This window comes from Montipora capricornis, chromosome 14 (assembly GCF_036669925.1).
Source record: "Montipora capricornis isolate CH-2021 chromosome 14, ASM3666992v2, whole genome shotgun sequence".
NCBI lineage: Eukaryota > Metazoa > Cnidaria > Anthozoa > Scleractinia > Acroporidae > Montipora > Montipora capricornis.
This window is the reverse complement of record NC_090896.1, coordinates 10,442,685-10,464,171: the sequence shown is the minus strand read 5'-3', so window position 1 is coordinate 10,464,171 and position 21,487 is coordinate 10,442,685. Positions and strand designations below refer to the sequence as shown.

Genomic DNA, 21,487 nt, shown 5'->3' with positions numbered 1-21,487 from the left:
TTTATTTCTCCGTAAAAGGAGTAATTTCTTCAAAGGACCTGCGTTTTTGCCTGGTTTGTAATATAAGTTAATGAAAAGAACTGAAAAAATAGTGCTTTTGTGCTCTTCCCCTCTATATCGTTGACTTAAACTGCCTCCTATAAGAAGATTGCTTCTTCTGCCCTGTTCACACCAAACTTTAACCATGTTTTGAACAAGATGTTTTGTTAAATAAGCACGGTTTCAAAGTTTCTTTTTGAATCATGAACACTCATATTCGTCGGCTACAACTATAGCACAGGTCAAAGCATGTGTTGAAACTCACCTGAATCTCTTGTAAAAGCCAGTCCTACATTTTCTTTTTCTGAGACTGATTTTCATTTTGTAAAACCCTGGTTAATTTAATAAGTCTTGCTGGTGTTGATGGGGTATTAGACATATCTCCTTTTTAATCCTGACAAATGCACGGTGGTAACCTTCGAAAGAGTTCTTAAATTGTCCGTTCAGATGGAAAAGAAGATTCGTAACAAAAGAAAAATAGCCCGGCCTGTAAGTTTCAGAAGGATTTTGTGTTTTTAATTTCAAATAGTTCCACGGGAAATTCATAAAATTAAAGGTAGCTTTCAGCTATCAGCTTCATCAGTTTCCCAAAGAAAAAAATCCTATTATTCTGCCTTGGAAAAATATCTCGTAAAAAAACTTTTTGCTTTTTTTTATTCACTGGATTTCGAAAGTCTTTAATTTGACAATGGAAAGAAAACGAAATTGCTTTCCTCATTTTGGTTCGTTTCGAAAATATTCACACAGCCAACGAAAGCTTCGTCAGCCTGGTTGAAAGCGGAAAGCTAAGCCGTGCCGGGCTTCCTCAGTTCGTATCAGTGAAGTAATTTATGAGTTGACTTTTTTTCTCGATTGTGGTTACAAAAGTTGTGGTCTTATGTTTGTCTTCGGGGAACCTTAGCTGTAAATCCAGAGACTAGAGCTTCTTTAGGAACAATCACGACGTCGACACCTGCCGTAAGCATAGAAAGTTGTCAAAGCGACCAATACATATTGCAGAAAGATGACTTCTTAATCACAACACAGTCTTTAACCTGACTGAAATAGCTCCTTTTTTGTTAACATAAGGCTACCATAATAAATGCAACTCAAACTGAAGGAATTTCAGTAAAAGGACTTCGAATGCGGATTGCGTTGATCAACAAGAACTGGTTTGTCCTAAGCCAATATCTTTGTTGTTTCCATTTGTCCTTTCCAAACGAAAAATCTTGTCGATCTGCCCCCCTTCTCTCCACTTTTATCTACCTCCAAGTCGTTCTTAGAAAATTTGGGTAAGTTGTTTTTAATTAAACATATCTTTCCTAACAAATTTAGAATGTCAAACCCTTACCAAAAGATCGAGGACCAAGGGGCTTCTTCTTTAAAATGGAAAAACTCGGTTATTATCTCTGCTTCATGCCGGGCACTTCCATCAGGCATCAAACACTTCCCAACAGTCATTAAGGACTTCTTAAATGTTAATATCAATTATAACGGTAGTGTTGGATCTAGTATGAAATGGAGGCAACTTAATTCGGGGTAATCTTTTCACATGCAAATTATTTCCCCTGCATTAGCCTCCATTTCATGCTAGATCCAGTCTAACCATGACAACACGAAACTGGCTTAATATTCCAGGTGATGGATGTAGCAGCTCTCGTAACGTATGATGTGAATGAATGACTCGCTACCCGACCACAAATCAAAAGACATAACAATTGAAACAATAACTTGGACTTAAAAACAATAGAAGCTGCTTACAATATTAAACTATAGCAGGTTACGAGAGCTGCTACACTATACACGTAATGTATGGTCCCGAGGGAAACAGTTAGTTTTGTTTTCCCGAGAGTGCTGATGTGTCCCGAGATGAAGTCGAGGGAAACATCGAAAATCTTGTGGGGTTTATTACAGGCGTTTTCTCTGCCTTCTCCTCGCCCCTTTACCCTGCGTTTGCTCTTTTGACTTTAGTCCAAGTTTTCGCTCGGCTATTACGTACAAACGATTACTCGAAAGCCAACCCCGGTGGAAGCGTCTAAAATTCACCACAACGCCTCTTCGCAGACTAAGGGAAGCTCTGCAAAGAAGGGTGAGAAAATTATTAATGCTTATCTCGTTAGGGCTTATAAGTGGTTTGACCAGTATACACGTACGGAATGAGAAAAAAAAAAAAAAAGAAAAGAAAACAGTTTCAGGCGATGGTTGTCGGGAAAAATACAATTGGAACTACTACACGGAATCATGGAAAGGCCTAAGGCTCCCGTGCGAAGGATGGAATTCAAGTTGCTTGGCAACGGCCGAAAGGACATGGATGCTCTACTCATTGAAATACTAGACTTTATTGGAGAGCTGCGTCGTTTATCTATAATGTAGGTCCTGAAAGGACAATGTATCCTACTGGACTGCAGACTCTACAAAGTCATGCGCATCATGCAGTTTATACTAGTCGGTGGAACTCTGCAAGCGCGTAATGAGCCAGAAATGGTAAAACGAAGAAAAATAAAGGAATCGCCGCATGAACGTCATCATTTTGGCAGCGGCTTGGTCGTCAGTCATAAAGAAGAATAGGATGAGTTTCAAGCCGTTGAAAGTATTTGAGTTGACCTGCGTATTCCACAAGACAGATTGTGATTGACAGATTTTAGTCCGAGTTGATCCGGGTAAGTCCGAGTTTATCCGGGCTAGTAACAATTGATCCGACTACGACTAGTCGAAGTCCAAGTATTGCACCTGCTTGAGTCAAACATGAATATTAATTATTTTTTTAAGTCTGATGTCAGTGGGCGTAGGTTTTGAACCAACAATATTCTTAAAGACTCGCAATTGACTTGAAAGTCCCCTTTCAAGGTCTAAAGAGGCTTTAGCAGACATATGACGGTTCTCTCTTCTTTCTCTGTGCACGCGGCCGTCATTCGACGTCGCGTTCTGTTCGCGAGTCTCCGCAATCCTTTTTGTTACACAAGGGTGACATTCATAATGACACTGAACCCCGTGTTTTTCTATGGCCGTTTTTAGTGTCAAAATTCTAGCATGTGTTTGGCAATTCAAACATTCAATTGAGTTATTGGAAATTCAGCAATTCAAACATTTATTTCGATAATTCAAACCTTTAATTCAATTGATTAATTGTCGAATTGAAAGTTTGAATGGCAAGCATGTTTGAATTTGGAAGGTTTGAATTGAAGAACTGAAAGTTGGAATTTCCAAACTGAAGATTGGAATTGCCGAACTGAAGGTTGGAACTGCCGAAACGCGCTATTGTTTTCATTGTGCTTGGCCTTCCTGAATGCTAAATGTTGATAACTTTCTAGAACTCTAACAGGCCAAAGCCAACCGTTTGGCAATTTATGAAGCGCGGTAGAATTCAAAATAAGAAAAGGCAAAAAACAAACAAACAAACAGACAAGCAAACAAAGTCAATAAATTTAAAAAATGGCTTGGAAATTTTGAAAATTTTCAGTTACCCGTGACATTCAGATTCTCTGATTTTGATTCCGTTGTTAGAGGAAAAAGCTTGAGTGAAGGGAAGCGAAATAACAAAGAAACGCATTAGGAAATTTTGCTTAATGAAGCAAATTTCAAAGATCCCCGATACAAAGTCCCTTACGCATTTATTTTTAAGTATGTTGCAGTAAACTTAAAAAAAAACTGACGGCAAGTGGATAGCTTTTATTCTTCTATAAAGTGCATTAAGCTTGATTGCATCTATTTTGCTCCAAAATGTGCGCTTTAGCTTCCATTCCTTTTGTCTTTCCTCGATCATTGTGTGAAATTTTCCTCAATGGTTCTAATTACGGAAGAAAACAGAAAAAAGGGGAAGTAAGAAGCCCTATTGTTATAAACTTTATGCCAAAAGACTTTTCAGGTTAAAAGAACATGCAAATGTGGACCAGGTAACTTCGATAGTGTATTCGTTACGAGCATCGTACATTGCATTTCGTACTTGTTATGAGTCCATCGCATGTAGACGGTAGCTTATGCCTAACTTGGTCTAATTGATCGCGATTTTGAAAAAAACGAGTTTAATTAGGCGTCACAACAACATAAATTCGTTATATTTTAATCATCCGGAGAAAACTTACTCCAAGATCATTGTATAATAGCTGTGGTTATACACACCTTGGGTTTGGGTTGGGTTCAGCTATTTATATAGATATTTATATTTATATAGATATTTATATTTATATAGATATTTGCGCCTATATCTATTTATATAGATATTTATATAGATATTTGCGCCTTATAAGCTCTTATAATAAAAATAATAATAATAAAAAGCTTAGATTTCATGTTACCCTTGGGGATGCGGTTACACAGTAAAAGACTTCCCTCAGGGTAAAATATAATTAGATATGAATTCACTGACCTTGGAAATTAGTTCTGCTTTATGATTGGCCAAGCCACGTCAGGGAGCAGATAAACCGTACTTTTCAGTTCAGGAACTGTCATGGGAAGTTCTTTTGTTCTTTTTATAATACAATACATACTTGATTGACTGCTCCCCATGAGGGCTTTTCAGGGCCAATGAAACACACTCAACGAAACAAAGTAATACAATAACTACAACTGTTAAGAATCCCAACTGGCCGGAGGCAAACCATTTGGCTATTTACAAGCGCAGCAAGCTATAGGTAGTTGAACCAGGGACTACCAGGAACAAACTCAGCGAGTGGTCAGAGCGGGTCTTGAACCCAAGATCTCCGGATCTCAAGGCAAGCGCCCTAACCACTCGTCCACTGCCTCTTCCTTTTTGGAAATAACCCTAAAGCAGTTTCGGTTTAGGGGAAAACGGTTACACACAAAAAACGTCCTTGTCCGTAGGCAAACGCTATTTACCCATGAGTTAAAGGGCTCGTGTAGCCAAAGCTAATGTTAGAAAATAGTGAAGCAGTTTCTTTTTGCTCGTTGTTTGTGTCACACGTCAACATGAATTGTGTATCTTTTATTCTTAAAAAAAAATATTTTATTCTATTATTTTTTTGATCCGTCAATGGCAGCAACAATTTTTGACTGCGTTAAAGGTGTTATTGATGACTCCGCGCACAGCTACGCGCTTCTCTTTGTGGCGAAGAAAATAAACGATAAAGTTCAGGACAGCGTTAAACATCATAACAGTTTCAATGTAGCGCCAGATTATGGCGTGCAGCTGTGAGCTTACACCTGATGATTTGTTAGCGATGTAGTAACCAAACGCTGGAGCATAGCATAAAGCAGAAAGCAAGATTAACAATCCCACCGTTTTCGTAATTTTTCGCTCCTGTGCCTTCCTTTTCTCTTCCTCTGTATTCATGGGCCCAACAATTACACTTGCAAGACGACGGATTCTAATAAACACTCTTACCGAGGTAAAGATGATAATCGCATGGCTAAAAACTATGGACGAGATTATAAGGGCATGATAATCGATCATTCCTGTGAAAACACAAACACTTAAGAACAAGCGAAACAGAGCGTACATGCAAAATGCGATAAAAATCCGGGTTTTGGTAACCCATCGATAATATTTATCGCTGTGTATGATCGCTATATAGCGATCGATACAGATGACGGCGATGTTTTGAAGCATACTGTCGGCAACAAGGGTAACGATGCCTGAGACGATGTTTTCAAGGGAGCAAGTCGCTGACGGGCAAGCCAGGAAGAAGCCCGTCTCTGATATGATCAAAGGTTCCATCACAACACCATTGAAGAGACCAACAGATGCCAGGCTCAGTAAACACATGTTAAGAGGTGTTTGAAGCGAAGGAGTCCTTGCATATGCAGCAATCCACAATAAATTGCCAGTCACCGCGATCACAGATAGAACGGCGTTGAATGCAATGATGACTACCAGGAGAGGAAGGTAAAGACCATTTGGCTCTGAGCAAGAGGTCACGGCTGGATGCAACGGCCAGGAACAGTGACGTTTGGTGACATTTGGAAAATCGTACTCTCCTGGCATCGCTGCAATATTCCTCGGCCTTTTTTCCTCTACCTACTTTTTGCGAATGTTCTTTTGTCAGCACAGGTGTTATTTAGCAATTTCAAGTTAGTGTTGCTTCTGTTTGTAGATATTCACTTGTTAGCTTAAAAACTAGGAAGAAATGATGAAACTGGTGATTAGTTTACTTGCATCGAGAAAAAAAAATTGCCCCATGCTCATTTACCGAGCCGTTAGCATCTTGTAATCCGCAAAACTGTGTGATAATTAACAAACATTTGTAGTGAAGATAAAACTCGAGGAAGATAACTATAAATGATCTTGCATATAAGTACTAACTTTAGTTGCCGATTACAAACTGTAAATTCTCATTTACTCTGAAAGTACTTTACACAAAGGAAGAAAAAAAAAATGGCCCGAAACGTTCACGGGTTGAAATGGGACTCACCTTTTGAGGTTGAATGTCTGGTTTCAGCCAATTATCCTCGGGCCAGAATTCACAGCAAACTTTGTCAACTTAAACTCCAAATAATCATTATTTTGTTAAGGTAGATATACGAAGAATCGACCGCGGGGTTTTGAAGAAAACCTACAATTTATTCAAAATAATGTTTCGTAGACTTCCGGATCTCGATGAAGAGGGCTTTGTGTCTCTTCTTTTTAATTTCAGCTGTGCGTTTAGCACATCCACAGAGGGAAGATTTTCAACAAAAAAAATTACCTCAGTTTGAAGAACTCTGCATACTCCATTGAATGACGCCCAATCATGCGTTAACGTTGTTTTAATTTTTGGCGAATGCCAGAGAGGTATAAATTGTGACGTATTTTGACTAAGAGCAAATTCTACAGATTCTGTACACCTAGATTAGTTTATAATCCCACCGGGATTTTAAGGCAGCGTTTTAATTACAAATGAACATAAAAAAAAAGGAATGGAATTATTAAGCAATTTTTTTTGGCCAAAAGTGAGTCAACGTCGATAAGGAAAAAAACTCGCATTTATCTTTTAAGAAGGTATTAAAGTTACTTATTTAGACAATTTTGCCTGCTACATCTCACTGCACAAAGCGCCGTAATTTCGACTGCTACTTTTGAGTTTGATTGTCTTTACAGTAGCCATTATTTCGTTGCCAAGAAACTGAAAATCATGTTTCTTGTTCTTGAATAGCCCATCAATATAAAATATAAAATAGTTACAAACACCTTTTTTTTTGTTAACAAAGGAACTAATTCCATCTTCACGGTTTTTAAAGTATGGCATATGCCTCGGGGAAGTTATTTTTTGTTAAATTTCATTATTACTCTGGCGGTTTATATAGACCATTTTCTTTGTATACCTCTACCAAAGTGCTTGGTGCGTAATTATTAACATAATTCTTGATAAAAATCGGAAAAAAAAAACACTCTCAGAAATTAATCAACAATTCGAAAGTAAACGAATTTCGACAAATCATAAACAAATGTATCACCTTTAATAAAGTAATCTGCAAAATTGGTTGCAGAAGCATTTTTGAGCTTTAAGAATGTAAGACCCGACGGTTTTTGCGAAACATGTAGATTCAGCCATGTAAAACGTGGCAGAACTTCTACTTTGGGCAAATACTTTTAACTTTATGGGCCGGGTGGTATTACAGACCAGTTTTGGCTGGTTTTAAAATGGCTGGAAAAATCAAATTGCGGAACCGAAAATAAAACTGATAAATGAAATTTACGGTTTCATTTCGATTAAGTTAAAATGCAAAAAAATCACTCAAGCGAAATTTTAGCGGCATACAATTGTTTTCAATCACTTTTGGCGGCGGGCTCCTTTGTTTTATCGAAAATTGGAAAAATCGGTTAGCCTCACCGAAGCACACCGGCGTCTGTGAAATTTTTGAAAAAGCTCGAATGAGGGGTCGCCTTAGAAAAAAAAAGGCGTGTTGACAGATTTTAGTCCCTAAAGTAAACAAGTTTTTGAAAAATTGTCTGTACAGCGACCCGGGTCTATCTTACCTAATTGTGACACAAATAATTTGTCAAATTGTTGACGAAAACGTTTGCAAAAAGTTGAATTAGGCCCGGGTCGTTTTATTGCGGTTATTCAGTTAATCACCTGCATGTATTTTCAGGGGCAGAAGTGTCAGTTTGTTCACTGGAACATTTAAAGGCGGAAAACACCATTGCCGTCACAAAAAGCTTGGACCTTCCGTCTGTGCGCAAAAAAAGAAATAATATGTAATCGGCTGCTTCTGCGCAGAAGCAGCGGAAGAGATTTTTGTGGACTACAGAAAAAGAAGAATGCACACTTTCCGTCCCAAGGCGTAATATCGTACCCGGGTTTCTGACCCGGTCTCATACTGCCGTGGGAGATCTAGGTACGGGATTACCTAACTTGTGCTAGGGAATAACTTTGAGACAAAAATTTGGTTTTATCAACGGAGTTGATAATGTAAATTGACCACCGTACAGAGATTCTAAAAGCTGACGTTTCGAGCGTTAGCCCTTCGTCAGAGCGAATCGAGGAATTGTGGGTTACGTGTAGTTTTTATAGTAGAGTAGGAGCTACGCTATTGAGGGTAACATGGCAACGTGAAAAATAGGAAACTATTAGTTAAATGAAAATCGTTCGTTAATACCGTGAGGATTAAGGGTGCCGATTTGAAAGATGAATTTTTGTTCCAGATTCTTGCGGCTTTCCGTCGTACCTAGATGTAGGTAGGTATTAACGAACGCTTTTCATTTAACTAATATATTCCTATTTTTCACGTTGCCATGTTACCACCAATAGCGTAGTTCCTACTCTACTATAAAAACTACACGTAACCCATAATCCCTCGATTCGCTCTGACGAAGGGCTAACGCTCGAAACGTCAGCTTTTAGAATCTCTGTACGGTGGCCAATTTACATTATCAACTCCGTTGATAAAACCAAACTTTTGTATACCACTTCCCCACCGACGCAGTACCACAGTTTCTTTAGAAACTACCCCTTCATTCAATAACTTTGAGACAGCTTACTATTGAAGTCAGTGTGAGGTTGGAACAAGGCCACAGTTTTTTTTCTCGGGCTGATGCCGGGTAGGTACAAAGAGAACGCAGGCCTTGGCGAATCAACCTTCTATGCTCTAGATTTCATCGTTATGCCGAGTGAGTGAGCGGGCAGTCCACAATCATCCTCTTGCAACATAATATTGAAGACTTCTTCATGAAAGGCAGCAATTAGAGTGACGAGCTTCCAGCTTCCCCAAAAGCATTATGGAGATATTGGTTCTGTTCTACTTCCGTTATGGCTGCCGCACAACAAACTCCGTGCACGTCATTTGTGCCCCAATTAATAAGCTAAAGCAATTAAGAGATGTTCAGGACCACTAGCGTCAGCAGCGTGTGTGTTGATCCTGTTCAAATTACTTGGGGCAGTACCTTTACGGGTCGTCTATAAAGGCAGTCTTCCACGATGTTTGACGCATGGTGCTTTGTCATCTTTTCTCTCGTTAAACAACACAGACATCTTTCAGGTCTTGGGGACCTTCCGTTCCCGTTCCCTTCTGGTCTCTACTTGGAGCCGTGGGTTCGAATCCTACTCCTGACATCTTGTTTTGTATCCTGTTACTCAGTAGTGATTCACGATTGAGGAGATTATCAACTGAGACTTTGTTCCAGCCGCTATGACGAAGGACAGAGAGCAAACTCTGAGGAAAGAGCCTGAAGTTCTCTGGGACGCTTTTCTAAAACAGCCACGTAGTACACTGGCCAGTTAGATAAATGTATTGCAGGTTATTTACAGTCAAAACACTTCTCAGTCATTCTTACGCTATTTGCTAAGGAACTGCCAAACTCTACTGAGTCTCTGCTCATTAGAAGACGACTGAACAGTTATCTGCATGATGGAGGGCAAAAAAAAAAAAAAAAAAATGGTAAAGTCAGCTTACAGGCCTAGTGGCCCATCAGGCCGGAGCTTTTCCCCGGTTTCTGTAGCATGAAGTGACTAGGGTATTTCTACTCCCCTCTGGATGGGATGCTAGTCCAACGCAGGGCTACCCCCAGCATTTCGCTGGTACCCATTTATACACCTGGGTGGAGAGAGGCACCAAGGGAGTAAAGTGGCTTGCCCAAGAACTCAACACAATGTACCCGGCCAGGTCCCGAGCCCGAACCATTCGCTCCGACGCATGATGGACGCGTGGGTTCAAATCATGGCCCACTCCTAGCAGATGATGATGTTGATTTTTTCTCTTCGTTCTAGGGACCAAAAAACTAGAATTCGATGCATTACCCCCGTAAACCACATTTTGTGGTTTTGGATCCTTCCAATAATTTCCTCCCTGACAGAATATGATCATTCCGATGACGGTATAGATCGGAGAAGAACAGTTCTTTGTCACCCATAGCCATGATTGCAATAGCCCTTTTCACGCGGTTGGTTTTTCTCATTTGCATTACAATTTAATCTAACGTGGGTGCGAGGCAACTTCGGGTTAAAACTACAAAATAGCCCGAAAAGCCTCACATACATGCTAGATTACATTGTAATGCAAATGAGAAAAACTAACCTTGAAAAGGGCTATTGTCATCGAAAAGTAAACAGTTGTCGAGCGAGGTTGCGCTTGGTCAAACCCAGTTTTTAAATTGTTTTAATTTATACAGTTTTGTGTAATCTCCTACTCACATTGCTTGCTTCCTTCAATCCAACGGTGTCTATATTGTACGGAATTTCGTTATTCAAAGCACATCCCTGTTTTGACCTTAGTCAAATTTGAGTGCGGAAGATTTTGACAGTACGATGGAAACAAGGCAATTATTCATCGTTTAAGTACAGATATTGAAAATCTCTTGTCAGTAGAATCTGTTCTGCACATGGTTGGATTTTATGTTCTTTTCTCCAAGAACGATCCCTTGAGAGATTTCTTTATGATTGAATGACTGCCTGCAATATCTCAGTTTAACATGAATTGAAAGTAATCAGACACAATTACGTAGTGGAAATGTCAGAATTGTCAGGATGGCCGAGCGGTCTAAGGCGCCAGACTCAAGGAAACATACCCTTCCATGATTGTAGTGGGAATACGGGGCCTTCTGGTCTCCACTTGGAGGCGTGGGTTCGAATCCCACTCCTGACAGCTCGTTTTTCGATCCTATTTATAGTGATTGATGATTGAGGGTACCATCAACTGAGACAATATACCAGCCGCTGGAAGACAGAAAGCAAATTAAAAGCAAACCGAGGAAAGCATGTAAACGTTCTCGAGAACGCTACTTCAAAACAACCGTCTAGAACTCTCTGGCCAGTGAGATAAATAGGTTGCAGCTTATTCACGGTCCAAACATCTCTTGATCATTGGTGCACTATTTGCCAAAGAACTGCCAAAATCATCAACTTTCGAGAAACGTCCCCAGGGACATGTTTCAGGCAAGTCCCGAAGACTTTTCGGGCTCGAAAGTGGCCCCGTTTCTTCCCCGTCTCTCGAGAAGTCATTAGTTTCCAGAGTCTCTCTCTGGCATCATGGTGGACTGGAACTGATTGTGTATGTGATGGCGGGAACAACAAATGGAGGTCACTTCTACGATTAGTTTAGACTTTTTACCACGTTCTCTAAAGAAATCTCTGTTCAATTTTCAAAAGGAGGGGGTCAGATTTGGGATAAGCAAGCAAGGAAGGTAATAGAAGGACCAAAACGCTTCTAAATTGCTAGAACCTTTTTTAATTTTACGGGAGTGTGTGCATGTGGACCTGGGTGATTTAAATGGCTTTATTGTTTGAACTCTTCGCATATAAGTGACTTTAAATTGTTGAATATGTTTACTAATGTGCCATATATTTTTTGTTATCTTTGGACCTCATAATCGGTGCAGATGTTTAATCGCAGACGAGGTGAGACAACGAGCTATTTAATTTAGTCTTCCAGTAGCATAGTGCTGGGATCGTGTGGGATGTAGTGTTGATAGAGATTTTATAAACCAAAAGAACATGTGCATTGTACTATTAATTATTAAAAACTGGATCATTGGATAATGCAATTCGAGAGTTTTGATTGGCTAATCCATCATGGGTTATGAGCCATTATACCATGATCTACAAACACGGCAAGCATATGCGTGATTTTTTGGGCCTTTTTATTTTTATTGTAGTCTAGTTTTCTATATTTTGTGGGCGTTTTTAATGAGACAATTATTCCACTCGCGCTTGTTGGATATGAGGTGATTATAGCATCTCATATCCAACGCGCGCTCATGGAATAATTGTTAAATAGACCATTATTACAGTTGTAGCTGAGTCACCTGGCCTAAGAATGAAAGCGAGGCTGCCGGTGACCCTGCTACAACAACACGATTTACATGATAAAAGCAGCGAGGTGTGTATCAATACACGGTCACCGGCAGCCCCTCAGCCATTCATAGGCTTAGGTCACTGAGCAAACAACTGTAAAATGGCCTATTGTGTTACGTGTAAGTGGAATAGCATGACCTAGTACCTGGCCATTCCAAGCCATTGACATTAAACACTTTTCTTCTAAAATGTCATCAAAGATAAATAAAACAAAAATTGGACTTTAAAAGGAATCTAACATTGGAATTCCAGAACATGGATGAAGTATGAAAAGTCTGAGAATTTTTATTACGAGACAATGTCTTTGTTTTTTGTTCCTACACTGTACCTTAATTGATGTTCAATTTTTTCTCATTTCTTGTAAGGATGGAACGGGCCATTGGTTCGGTATGGGCACACTTGTTCTTTTTATCGCAACAATGTTTATCAGTGTTTCACAGCTTCTCTAAAATGTCTATTTTGTTGATAACAGATGGGGCTTGGAAAAACCCTTCAGGCCATAAGCATTGCTTATTACTTGAAAGATGCCTGGCCACTATTGATTGTGGTTCCATCTTCTGTGAAGTTTTCATGGATTGATGAGATTGAGAAGTGGCTGCCTGAAGTCGAACCGCATAACATAAACCTGATACGGTCCGGCAGTGACATCAGGTCAGTTTATGGAATAGAGATTGCACTTGTGGAAAGTATTCCTTTTTGCCAAAATGGAATTAGACGCTGAGACACGCGTTTTAATGTTTATTATTTTTGTTGGATAAAAGTAGATCCTATCTGTTCAAAATTCTTACATTTAGCTTTCGAGTTCATTATTTCAAAAGCATTTACTTAACCATGAAACAGTAAAATGAAACACTAAAATGCTAAAACAGCTATTTTTCTCTCCTTTTTTTTTCTGGAACACCGAAAGTCACAAGGAAAGAAATGTTGTGGCATCTGCAAAGAGGGCAGGATCAGTGTCCAGTCTTGGGTGTCCCATGTCGTTGCTCAATCTGGATACAAATTAATTTAAAGTATTTTTTCGGCGTTTTGGTGTTTCGTTTTGCTGTTTGGCTGTTAGTGATCTAAGGTAATTTGATTTAATTAAAACTCAAAAAAAAAAAAACATTGAAAGTACATGTACATGTAAGTTGCAGGATTTGAAACAAAACTGCAACCTCTATTACAGTAACTGGTAATATGCTTTATTTTAGCTTTCAAGATTTGTTTGGTTGAACATTAGATTATTGTTGCTCTCAACCTTAATAGTGTGATGATCACATATCTCTGTCAATATTCTAGGTGTTCCTATTAAAGAGACAGGCTCCCTGTAGGGTTCTGAATTATTTGGACTGATATTGATCAGCAAATGATGACACTTTTTGGAGATGGTACCCAAAGCCCCTATAATTAAAGGAACTACAGATCTTTATCATCATCATCATCATCATCATCATCATCATCATCATCATCATCATCATCATTCTAATAACTACCGTAAACGCTCTAATAATACCCCTCTCTAACAAACCTCCCCTATTGCCTCAAGTTCATAATAAACCCCCCCCCCTCCCCTCCCCTCACATTTTGTGTAATAAACACACATCCCAAACTATGGTTTTAAAAGCTTTGTATGAACAAACAAGCCAGTCTGCACACCTGCCTAGTGCCTCTAAATGTAATGCTAGGTGAAACGTGCAAAAGACGAGCCTACTACGATATATATACTGTATGCGAAATTTATTAAAGCTGAGTGAGATTTTGGGAGACCCTCCCCTACGAATCCCAGAATTAAATAAGTCCTACCCCGGGAGCTTATCAGAACATTTATGTTATTAATTTTCCTTTGATTGAATGTCATTAATAGTAACCTTGGCAGAGCTGTCATTCATGTCATTGGATATGGCCTTCTAAGTGTTGCGACATCAAAACTGTTGATGGAAGCCCTTGAAAGCCAGAGGTTTAACGTTGTGATATTAGATGAGTCACATTACTTGAAGGAGAGAAAGGCGGTGCGCACAAAGCGAATTCACCAACTCTGCAGGAAAGCTAAGCATGCTATTCTGTTGAGTGGAACACCATCTCTTGCAAGGCCACGAGAGGTTAGTATGAACATGCTCTGTAGAGGGCTGAAAGCAATTGTGAAATGGCACAGAGGGGCTGCAGTGCATCACACAAAATGATGTAATTTCATGACACCTCAAATGCCCAAAAAGTAGAATGAGACATTTGCAATAACCACTTAAATCTGTTGAACAACATGAAAGAAATACAGGAAATGGAAAGAGAAGCATGGATGGACACAAATGGACAAGATTAAAATGGATTGCATTTGGATATTACCGTAATCTTGAGAAAAGTCAACTGGACTAATAATAGCTTGTCTCAAGGTTTTGGCAAATTGCCTGGATACGGGTTGGTTTTGCTCAGAATCTACTTGTTTGTGATCTAACAATAATATTATTTTATCAGTACAGGAATTCCACATTACCATTTTCGAGTTTTAAACTTGTGATTAACTTAAGATTTCCCCTAAACACCCTAAAATACTGTGCATATGGTAGCCTCTTTAACTGATTTGAGATTTTGTGCTTTGTCATAATTCCCACCATTGTATCATTTCTGTAGCTTTACATCCAACTGGATATTGTCTGTCCAGGCAAGTTTGGTTCCTTCAGCAGTTTTGTTAAACGCTATTGTGATGCCCACTCCGTTTGCTATCGTGGAGAGAGGCGTTTTGACACCACGTAAGGAATGATTTAGAATTATCTTAAAGTTTCAATTATAACGGTTAGTAACATGCAGTTTAACAAGACTACAAGTAGTCTGTTTTTGTACCGGAAATCCTTCGTGCAACAGCAAAAAGTTGAAAATGTGCAAATTAGGGGAAGAAACAAAGAGGGAATGGGGCGAGACGGGAAAAAAAAAACAAAACTTTCTTTTTCCTATTTTTTGTGCCTGCCTTTCTGGCGGTTCACCACTCGCCTTTGTCGCTTCCCTCATTCTCTTATTCCCATCGCACAATAGAAAGAGACTGCTCGCAGTCTACAGTGTACAATGTCATGTAACTGCAGGCTGTACAAGATACTTCTAAAAATAATAGTTTTAATAATTTCTCAATCATTCTTTGATTTACTGGTAATAATACATGTAATTGAATAATTTAGAATTTATATATAGTGCTTATAAAAACAATTCTAAGGGCCAGTAAACCTCTAGAGATTACTTGCAGTACTTACTGATACAGTACCTCACTTTCTTGGGCCTTAAAGTGCCCCTGTGACCAAAAAAAATCAATTCTTATTTTTCTTTGGATTTCAAATCTACAGGTATGTTAACTGAACACTAAGTGACTAAGCAACTATGTTTAAAGCCTTGATTTCAAAAAGACACCTGTTTACTTTATTTGTCCAGAATTTTCCTATTTAATGGTCTGCCATTACTAACTTTATTAAAGACCTTGAGAGAGCTGGATTGAGGAGAAATGATGTCAAAGGCTCACCAGTTTAAGAATTTGCAATGCATTTGTATGCCACAGAATTAATATGCAGCACTGGAGATTTGGGCTTTCAGACTTTTAAATTCATGTTTGCATATATAATAAGTTGCATTCACACGCTGAAATTTTAAGCTAGTGAACCTTTGATGTCACTTTTCCCTGGATCCAACCCTCTGAGGTCCAATCGGTCAGTTTTGAACATGAGTAATGGCAGACCATGAAATCCAAAACTTACACTCAAAGTAAACAGCCTTATTGACCGAATGCAAAAATGGCCGTCAAGAAATTGTTCTTTTGTCTTTGTGTTAATTAGCCTAACTAGCCTCATTCACACGCGTAAAATTGAAAGAATTTGCGCTTTAAAATGAGGCTAGTTAGGCTAATTAACACAAAGACAAAAGAATAATTTGTTGGCGGCCATTTTTGCATTCTGTCAATAACTTACAGTACAGCACTCAATTACACTGTAAGTGGTGGTACAGTGTACACTGTATGTGCACATTATGACAAACTCCCCGTAATGGTGTGTTACACCGCACACCTGTAACACACCAGTATGTTGAAGAACTGTAAGATCATTGTTGGTATGCTTTGGCTCACATTATTAACTTGTCGATTGCTCATGGCATTGTACCAGATCAAATGAAGATAGCACGGGTAATACCTTTATTCAAAGCTGATGACCAGTCGTTGTTCACTAACTATAGACCTGTTTCAGTTCTACCTAGTTTTTCCAAATTTCTTGAGAGAATAATTTATAACCGTTTAAATGATTATCTAACTAATTTAAATGTCCTTTGTGATGAGCAATATGGCTTTAGGAAAAATCACTCCCCTACACTTGCTTTGATTGATTTGTATGATAAGATTTCCTCTGCTTTAGATCGTGGTGATATAGCTGTTGGTATTTTCCTTGATCTCTCAAAAGCATTCGATACAGTTAATCATAATATTTTATTTGACAAACTTGAACACTATGGTATACGTGGACTGGCCTTAAAATGGGTAAAAAGCTATTTTTCTAACAGATTACAATTTGTAGATTTCAACGGTCATGTTTCTTCTCGCTTTAATATATCCTGTGGGGTTCCTCAGGGCTCTATTCTAGGGCCTTTATTTTTTCTTCTTTACATTAATGATATAGTCAATGCATCTACGGCACTACAACTGATTTTATTCGCGGACGATACCAACGTTTTTCTGTCTGGTAAAGATCCTGATTATTTGGTTAATCAGCTGAATATCGAGTTAAATAAGTTGTCAGTATGGTTTAGGGTTAATAAGCTTTCACTGAATCTTAAAAAGACCAAGTTCATAGTGTTCAAACCAAACCAAAAACGTAGAAGTTATAATTTTCAAATTTTGATAAATAAACAACAAATTGATCAAGTTAAAGAAACAGTTTTCTTGGGTGTGATCATCGATGAAAACGTAACCTGGAAGTCTGAGATCTCTCATGTGGCTAACAAAGTGTCGAAATCAATTGGAATGATACAGAAATCAAGTTTTTATTTATCTTCATACTCTTTACGTGTATTGTACTTTTCACTTGTTTATCCTTACTTCTTTTACAGTAATATAGTTTGGGCGTCCACCTATAAAACTAACCTTGTTCGTCTGGTAAAATTGCAGAAAAGAGTGGTGAGAATCATAGATAAATCTCATTTTAATGCTCATTCTGACCCTATATTTAAGAAACTTGGAATCCTAAAATTCCATGATCTTAACCTGTTACAACTTGGTCAATTCATGTTCTCCTATCAAATTCGAACTCTTCCTCCCAAGTTAGCTAGCAAGTTCACTCTAAACAGTCAAATTCACACATATTATTCGAGAAACTCTCATGCATTTCGTCTGCCTTTCTGTCGGACTAACATTAAACAATTTTCTGTTTTCTATCAGGGACCTAAATTTTACAATTCTCTTGACAGTGATATAATGAATTCTTCCTCAACAGCTTCCTTCAAGAAAGCACTTAAGTCATTCTTTTTTAACAACTATTCTGAAAATTAAGTATTTTGTTCTTCCTGTGTCAAATTGTTTTCACCCTGTAATTTTACTTTCACAACTGTTTACATATTTCAACACCTTAATTAAATGACTAAGTGTTTGTAATTGTATGCTTCATTACCAACTTGTAAGTTCAAATTCAAACTGTTTTTAATTTCCGTTCATTACTTTATATTTCAACACGTTAAATAACTAAATGTTTGTAACAATTGTATTCTCCGTTGCCAACTTGCATGTCAACAATAGATAGATGCTTTTACTTGGGGAGGCCTAATTTACATAAGCTTAGTAGTTTCTTTTAGGCCTCCTCGCCACCAATGTAATTCAATAATTTTTCTTTCCATCTTCTCTTTTTCGATTGTTCATATTTGTATTTTAATTTCTTCTTTCTGTGGCAAAAAATAAATAAATAAAAAAATAAAAATAATAAAAAAAAAGAACATAAAGCCCTGGCCAAACGAAACGCAAGTCATCGCAAGTCGACGCAAGTTCTCACTTGCGAAGACTTGTGTTCACTTGCGATAGGGTGGCCAAACGAGGCGCAAGTTGAGCGCAAGTCCTTTGCAAAAGTAGCAGAATTTTTGTTTTTTTTTCTTTTTCCTAGGGTCAGACTCGGAAGAGCTGCTACTTTCACTGTAGCTGCTGCTTATACATTTGTACTTGCACCGCTACTAGGTCTCCTGTTATGGTTTTCGTTTTTCTTATGTTTTTTTAACTCCCTATCCTTGTTTTCTTTTAGCTCTTCGGGGCTTAAGTTTTCCGAATTTTGCTCCGTGACAGAAGCCATCTTGTCAAAATGAAAGCGCGAAAGGCGCGAAATAGTTTGAGATTCCTGCTCAAACAGCGGCATCAGATTGGCTAAAAGGTTTCCAAAAAAGTTCGAATGACTTGCAAAAACTTGCATCCACTTGGGTTGAGTGGCCAAACGAGACGCAAGTTGGGCGGACTTGCGTCCAAAATTTGAACATGTTCAAATCAAACGCAAGTCGTCGCAAGTCTTCGCAAGTGAATGCAAGTGGGTGGCCAAACGGTATGCAAGTCAGTGCAAGTAACAAAACTTGCGTCGACTTGCGATGACTTGCGTTTCATTTGGCCAGGGCTTTAGACACATTGCACTTTGCAGCCATTTACGAAGAGTTCAGAGTTTTAACGTCAAAGGAGCCCAAGGACAAAATTATACCAAGTTAAGGAAGCACTTTTCATCGAGGAATTAAGTCTGACACTTAACAAGGATGGGGGCCTGGACCTGCTTCCTGTTTACTACACTGTGATGTTCAACTGGTTTATGATCAAGTGACCAATAATAAAGTAAAACACTTGACTGACGAAGATGCAATAAAATCAATTATATTGCTGTTTTTAAAAATACACAAATGTAACATGATACACAATAGTTACCAACTCAGAGCATTGTCGTTTAAAAACACTCAGTCTGATGCTGTGAGCTTAAGTAATTCCTGTGTATCACGTTATGCTTCCAGAGAAGGAAAAATTGTTTTAGATAGACTACACTGTTGTTGTTGTAAGCAAAGACAAAAAAACTACATTGTGGAATGATCTTTTCGGCTCACCTTTGAGGGTGCAAGAAAAAGTCTTTGTTTCCATTCTTGCTTAACTTGCCTTTGAATTCACCAACATCCTGGCTATAAGGTTTGATTAAAATGACAACCTTGAAGAACTAAGTTGAACTACAGTGTAACTAACAGTTACTAATGAACTGATGAACATTATTTAATTGTCAACTATGCATTTGGCGGTGAAGGTGAGGCACTGATAATTGTGTACACTGTAGAAAATTTAAATGAATTCAAATCAGCTCATATCAAATCATATTGGTTCAGAGTACCTGGAGAAAAACCTCTCAGAGCAGAGTAGAGAACCGACCAACCAACGAACTGACAGCCCACATATGACGACGAGTCTGAAAATCGAACCCAGGCCACATTGGCGGGAGGCGAGTGCTCTCACCACAATGCCAGCCCTGCCAATGAAAGGAAAAAAAACGAAAACAACAACATTAAACAACTACTCTAGGGGTAATCTAAATATGATGCTTCTCTTGATTGTAGTGGTGCTTCAAATCTTGAAGAGCTGTATAATCTCCTCAAAAGGCATGTTATGATTCGGCGTCTCAAAAAGGAGGTAGGCACATCAACAAAAGCTTGAACAGTAGAAGAAGTATGGCAAAGTAGTAACATTGTGCATGCACTGTTTTCATCTTAACCATGTTACTATGCTATACTGTGAAACGTCGTTTCTAGCTACAGTGTACGTTGTAATTCAAAATTGATTCTGGACATATACCGGTAACCATTGAAAACATTGCAACCTGTACTGTTCACAATACAGTGCAATATCTAATTCCCTGTCCATATGAATGCAACTGTTCTAGTTTATTATTTTTGTACTATGAAAGTCAATGTTATCATGGGTGTATCAAAGCATGTAAATTCCTCTTTCATGCAACTTGTTTCCCATTTTTTGTTTTTTTCTCTTTGTTTGTGTGGTTTAACCTTTTTAATCAAAGTTGAAGTGAAAGACACAACTTCTACATGATTGTACAGCTGTAGGGTCGAGAAATTGAACAAAGAAAATAACTACTCCAAATGTATTTAAATGGAATGTTATTTTGTGGTTCTCATTATTTTTTTCTTGGTTTAACCCTTTCACCCCTAAACCAGCCTAAACTGGCCGTAATTAGTAGTTTTATACTCTGTCTAACGCCAGACGATCTTACTCGTCAATGGGGCACCCCCTTGAGTCATTGGGTTAAAAATTTTCAAACCAGTTCAATTTTGATTCTTTCTTTGTCTAAACCATTGACTCCCAGGGGTTCCCCATTGAGGAGTAAAATTGTCTGGCGTTAGAGAGAGCAAAATACTAAGTATGGCCACTTCAAGCCGGCTTGGGAGTCAAAGGTTGAATGAGTATTTAATTAAGTATTTATGAGTCAATGAATCAATGAGTAAATGAGTCATGAGTCAATGAGTCAATGAGTTAGTGCAGCTACCCTAACCCATAAAATGAAAGCTAAAATTTCAGAGAGTGCTTAGGCCTGATCACTGAATCAAGGGCTTAGGCTTATTCAAAAAATTATTGCAATATTAACGTTGATTCTCATTGACTCATGACTCATTGACCATTTGACTCATAAATCATGGGACCTCAGGGTTGAATGGGGACATTTTTTCAGCAATTGATTAACCCATTGACTCCCAGGGGTTCCCCATTGAGGAGTAAAATCATCTGGCATTAGAAAGAGTAAAATACTACGAATGGCCGGTTCAGGCCGGCTAACGGAAGTCAAAGGGCTAATATTCATTGTCATAACCTGAAACAAACTTAAGGAGAAATCAAAATTCAACTTGTCTACATTGTGTAAAAAAAAAATGAACAAAATATATAATACTTTAGTGAATCATAACTTACAGTGCACATGTATTATTATACTCAGTGGGAAAGGAATGGGCAACCATCTAATACATGTAATTACATTGTACCCGTATAGTTACATGCTTATTGTCAACCTGAAATACCATTAAGAACACAATGAAGTTGATAATTAAAGTGGCTGGAGAAATAACCAGTCGGCCATAGTTCTTAGTTTTACAATAGCCAAGGAGTGCCTTTGTGGACATTCTTGAACCTGAGTCTGACATCCCAGTTGGCCATGCTCCTTCCATTTATTAAACAGTTTGCTAATTTTACGAGTAGACCTATCATTTTAAAACATGAGCTTTACACAGCGGAACACATGTAC

The 21,487-nt window shown here is 38.4% G+C and overlaps 2 protein-coding genes and 1 non-coding gene across 4 annotated transcripts in view; 2 read left to right on the top strand and 1 right to left on the bottom strand.

The window, feature by feature from the left end:
• Positions 1-4,329: 4,329 nt before the first annotated feature.
• Positions 4,330-6,139, bottom strand: LOC138033180 (melanocyte-stimulating hormone receptor-like). Its single transcript, XM_068880944.1, has one exon. It carries the CDS (start codon positions 5,957-5,959, stop codon positions 5,006-5,008), a length of 954 nt encoding a protein of 317 aa, XP_068737045.1. The 5' UTR covers positions 5,960-6,139; the 3' UTR covers positions 4,330-5,005.
• A 4,771-nt stretch (positions 6,140-10,910) lies between these two features.
• Positions 10,911-11,034, top strand: Trnal-caa (transfer RNA leucine (anticodon CAA)). Its single transcript has 2 exons — positions 10,911-10,948; positions 10,989-11,034. It is a non-coding gene; the product is annotated as a tRNA-Leu (tRNA).
• A 422-nt stretch (positions 11,035-11,456) lies between these two features.
• LOC138032175 (uncharacterized) overlaps positions 11,457-21,487 on the top strand; it is a 43,843-nt gene continuing 33,812 nt past the window's right edge. For both annotated transcript variants that reach the window (XM_068879780.1, XM_068879779.1), the window contains exons 1-6: positions 11,457-11,572; positions 11,768-11,786; positions 12,715-12,893; positions 14,086-14,320; positions 14,847-14,965; positions 19,797-19,869. In XM_068879780.1, coding sequence (XP_068735881.1) covers positions 11,463-11,572; positions 11,768-11,786; positions 12,715-12,893; positions 14,086-14,320; positions 14,847-14,965; positions 19,797-19,869 — 735 coding nt within the window. In that variant the 5' untranslated portion in view covers positions 11,457-11,462. The remainder of the gene's footprint in view (positions 11,573-11,767; positions 11,787-12,714; positions 12,894-14,085; positions 14,321-14,846; positions 14,966-19,796; positions 19,870-21,487) is intronic.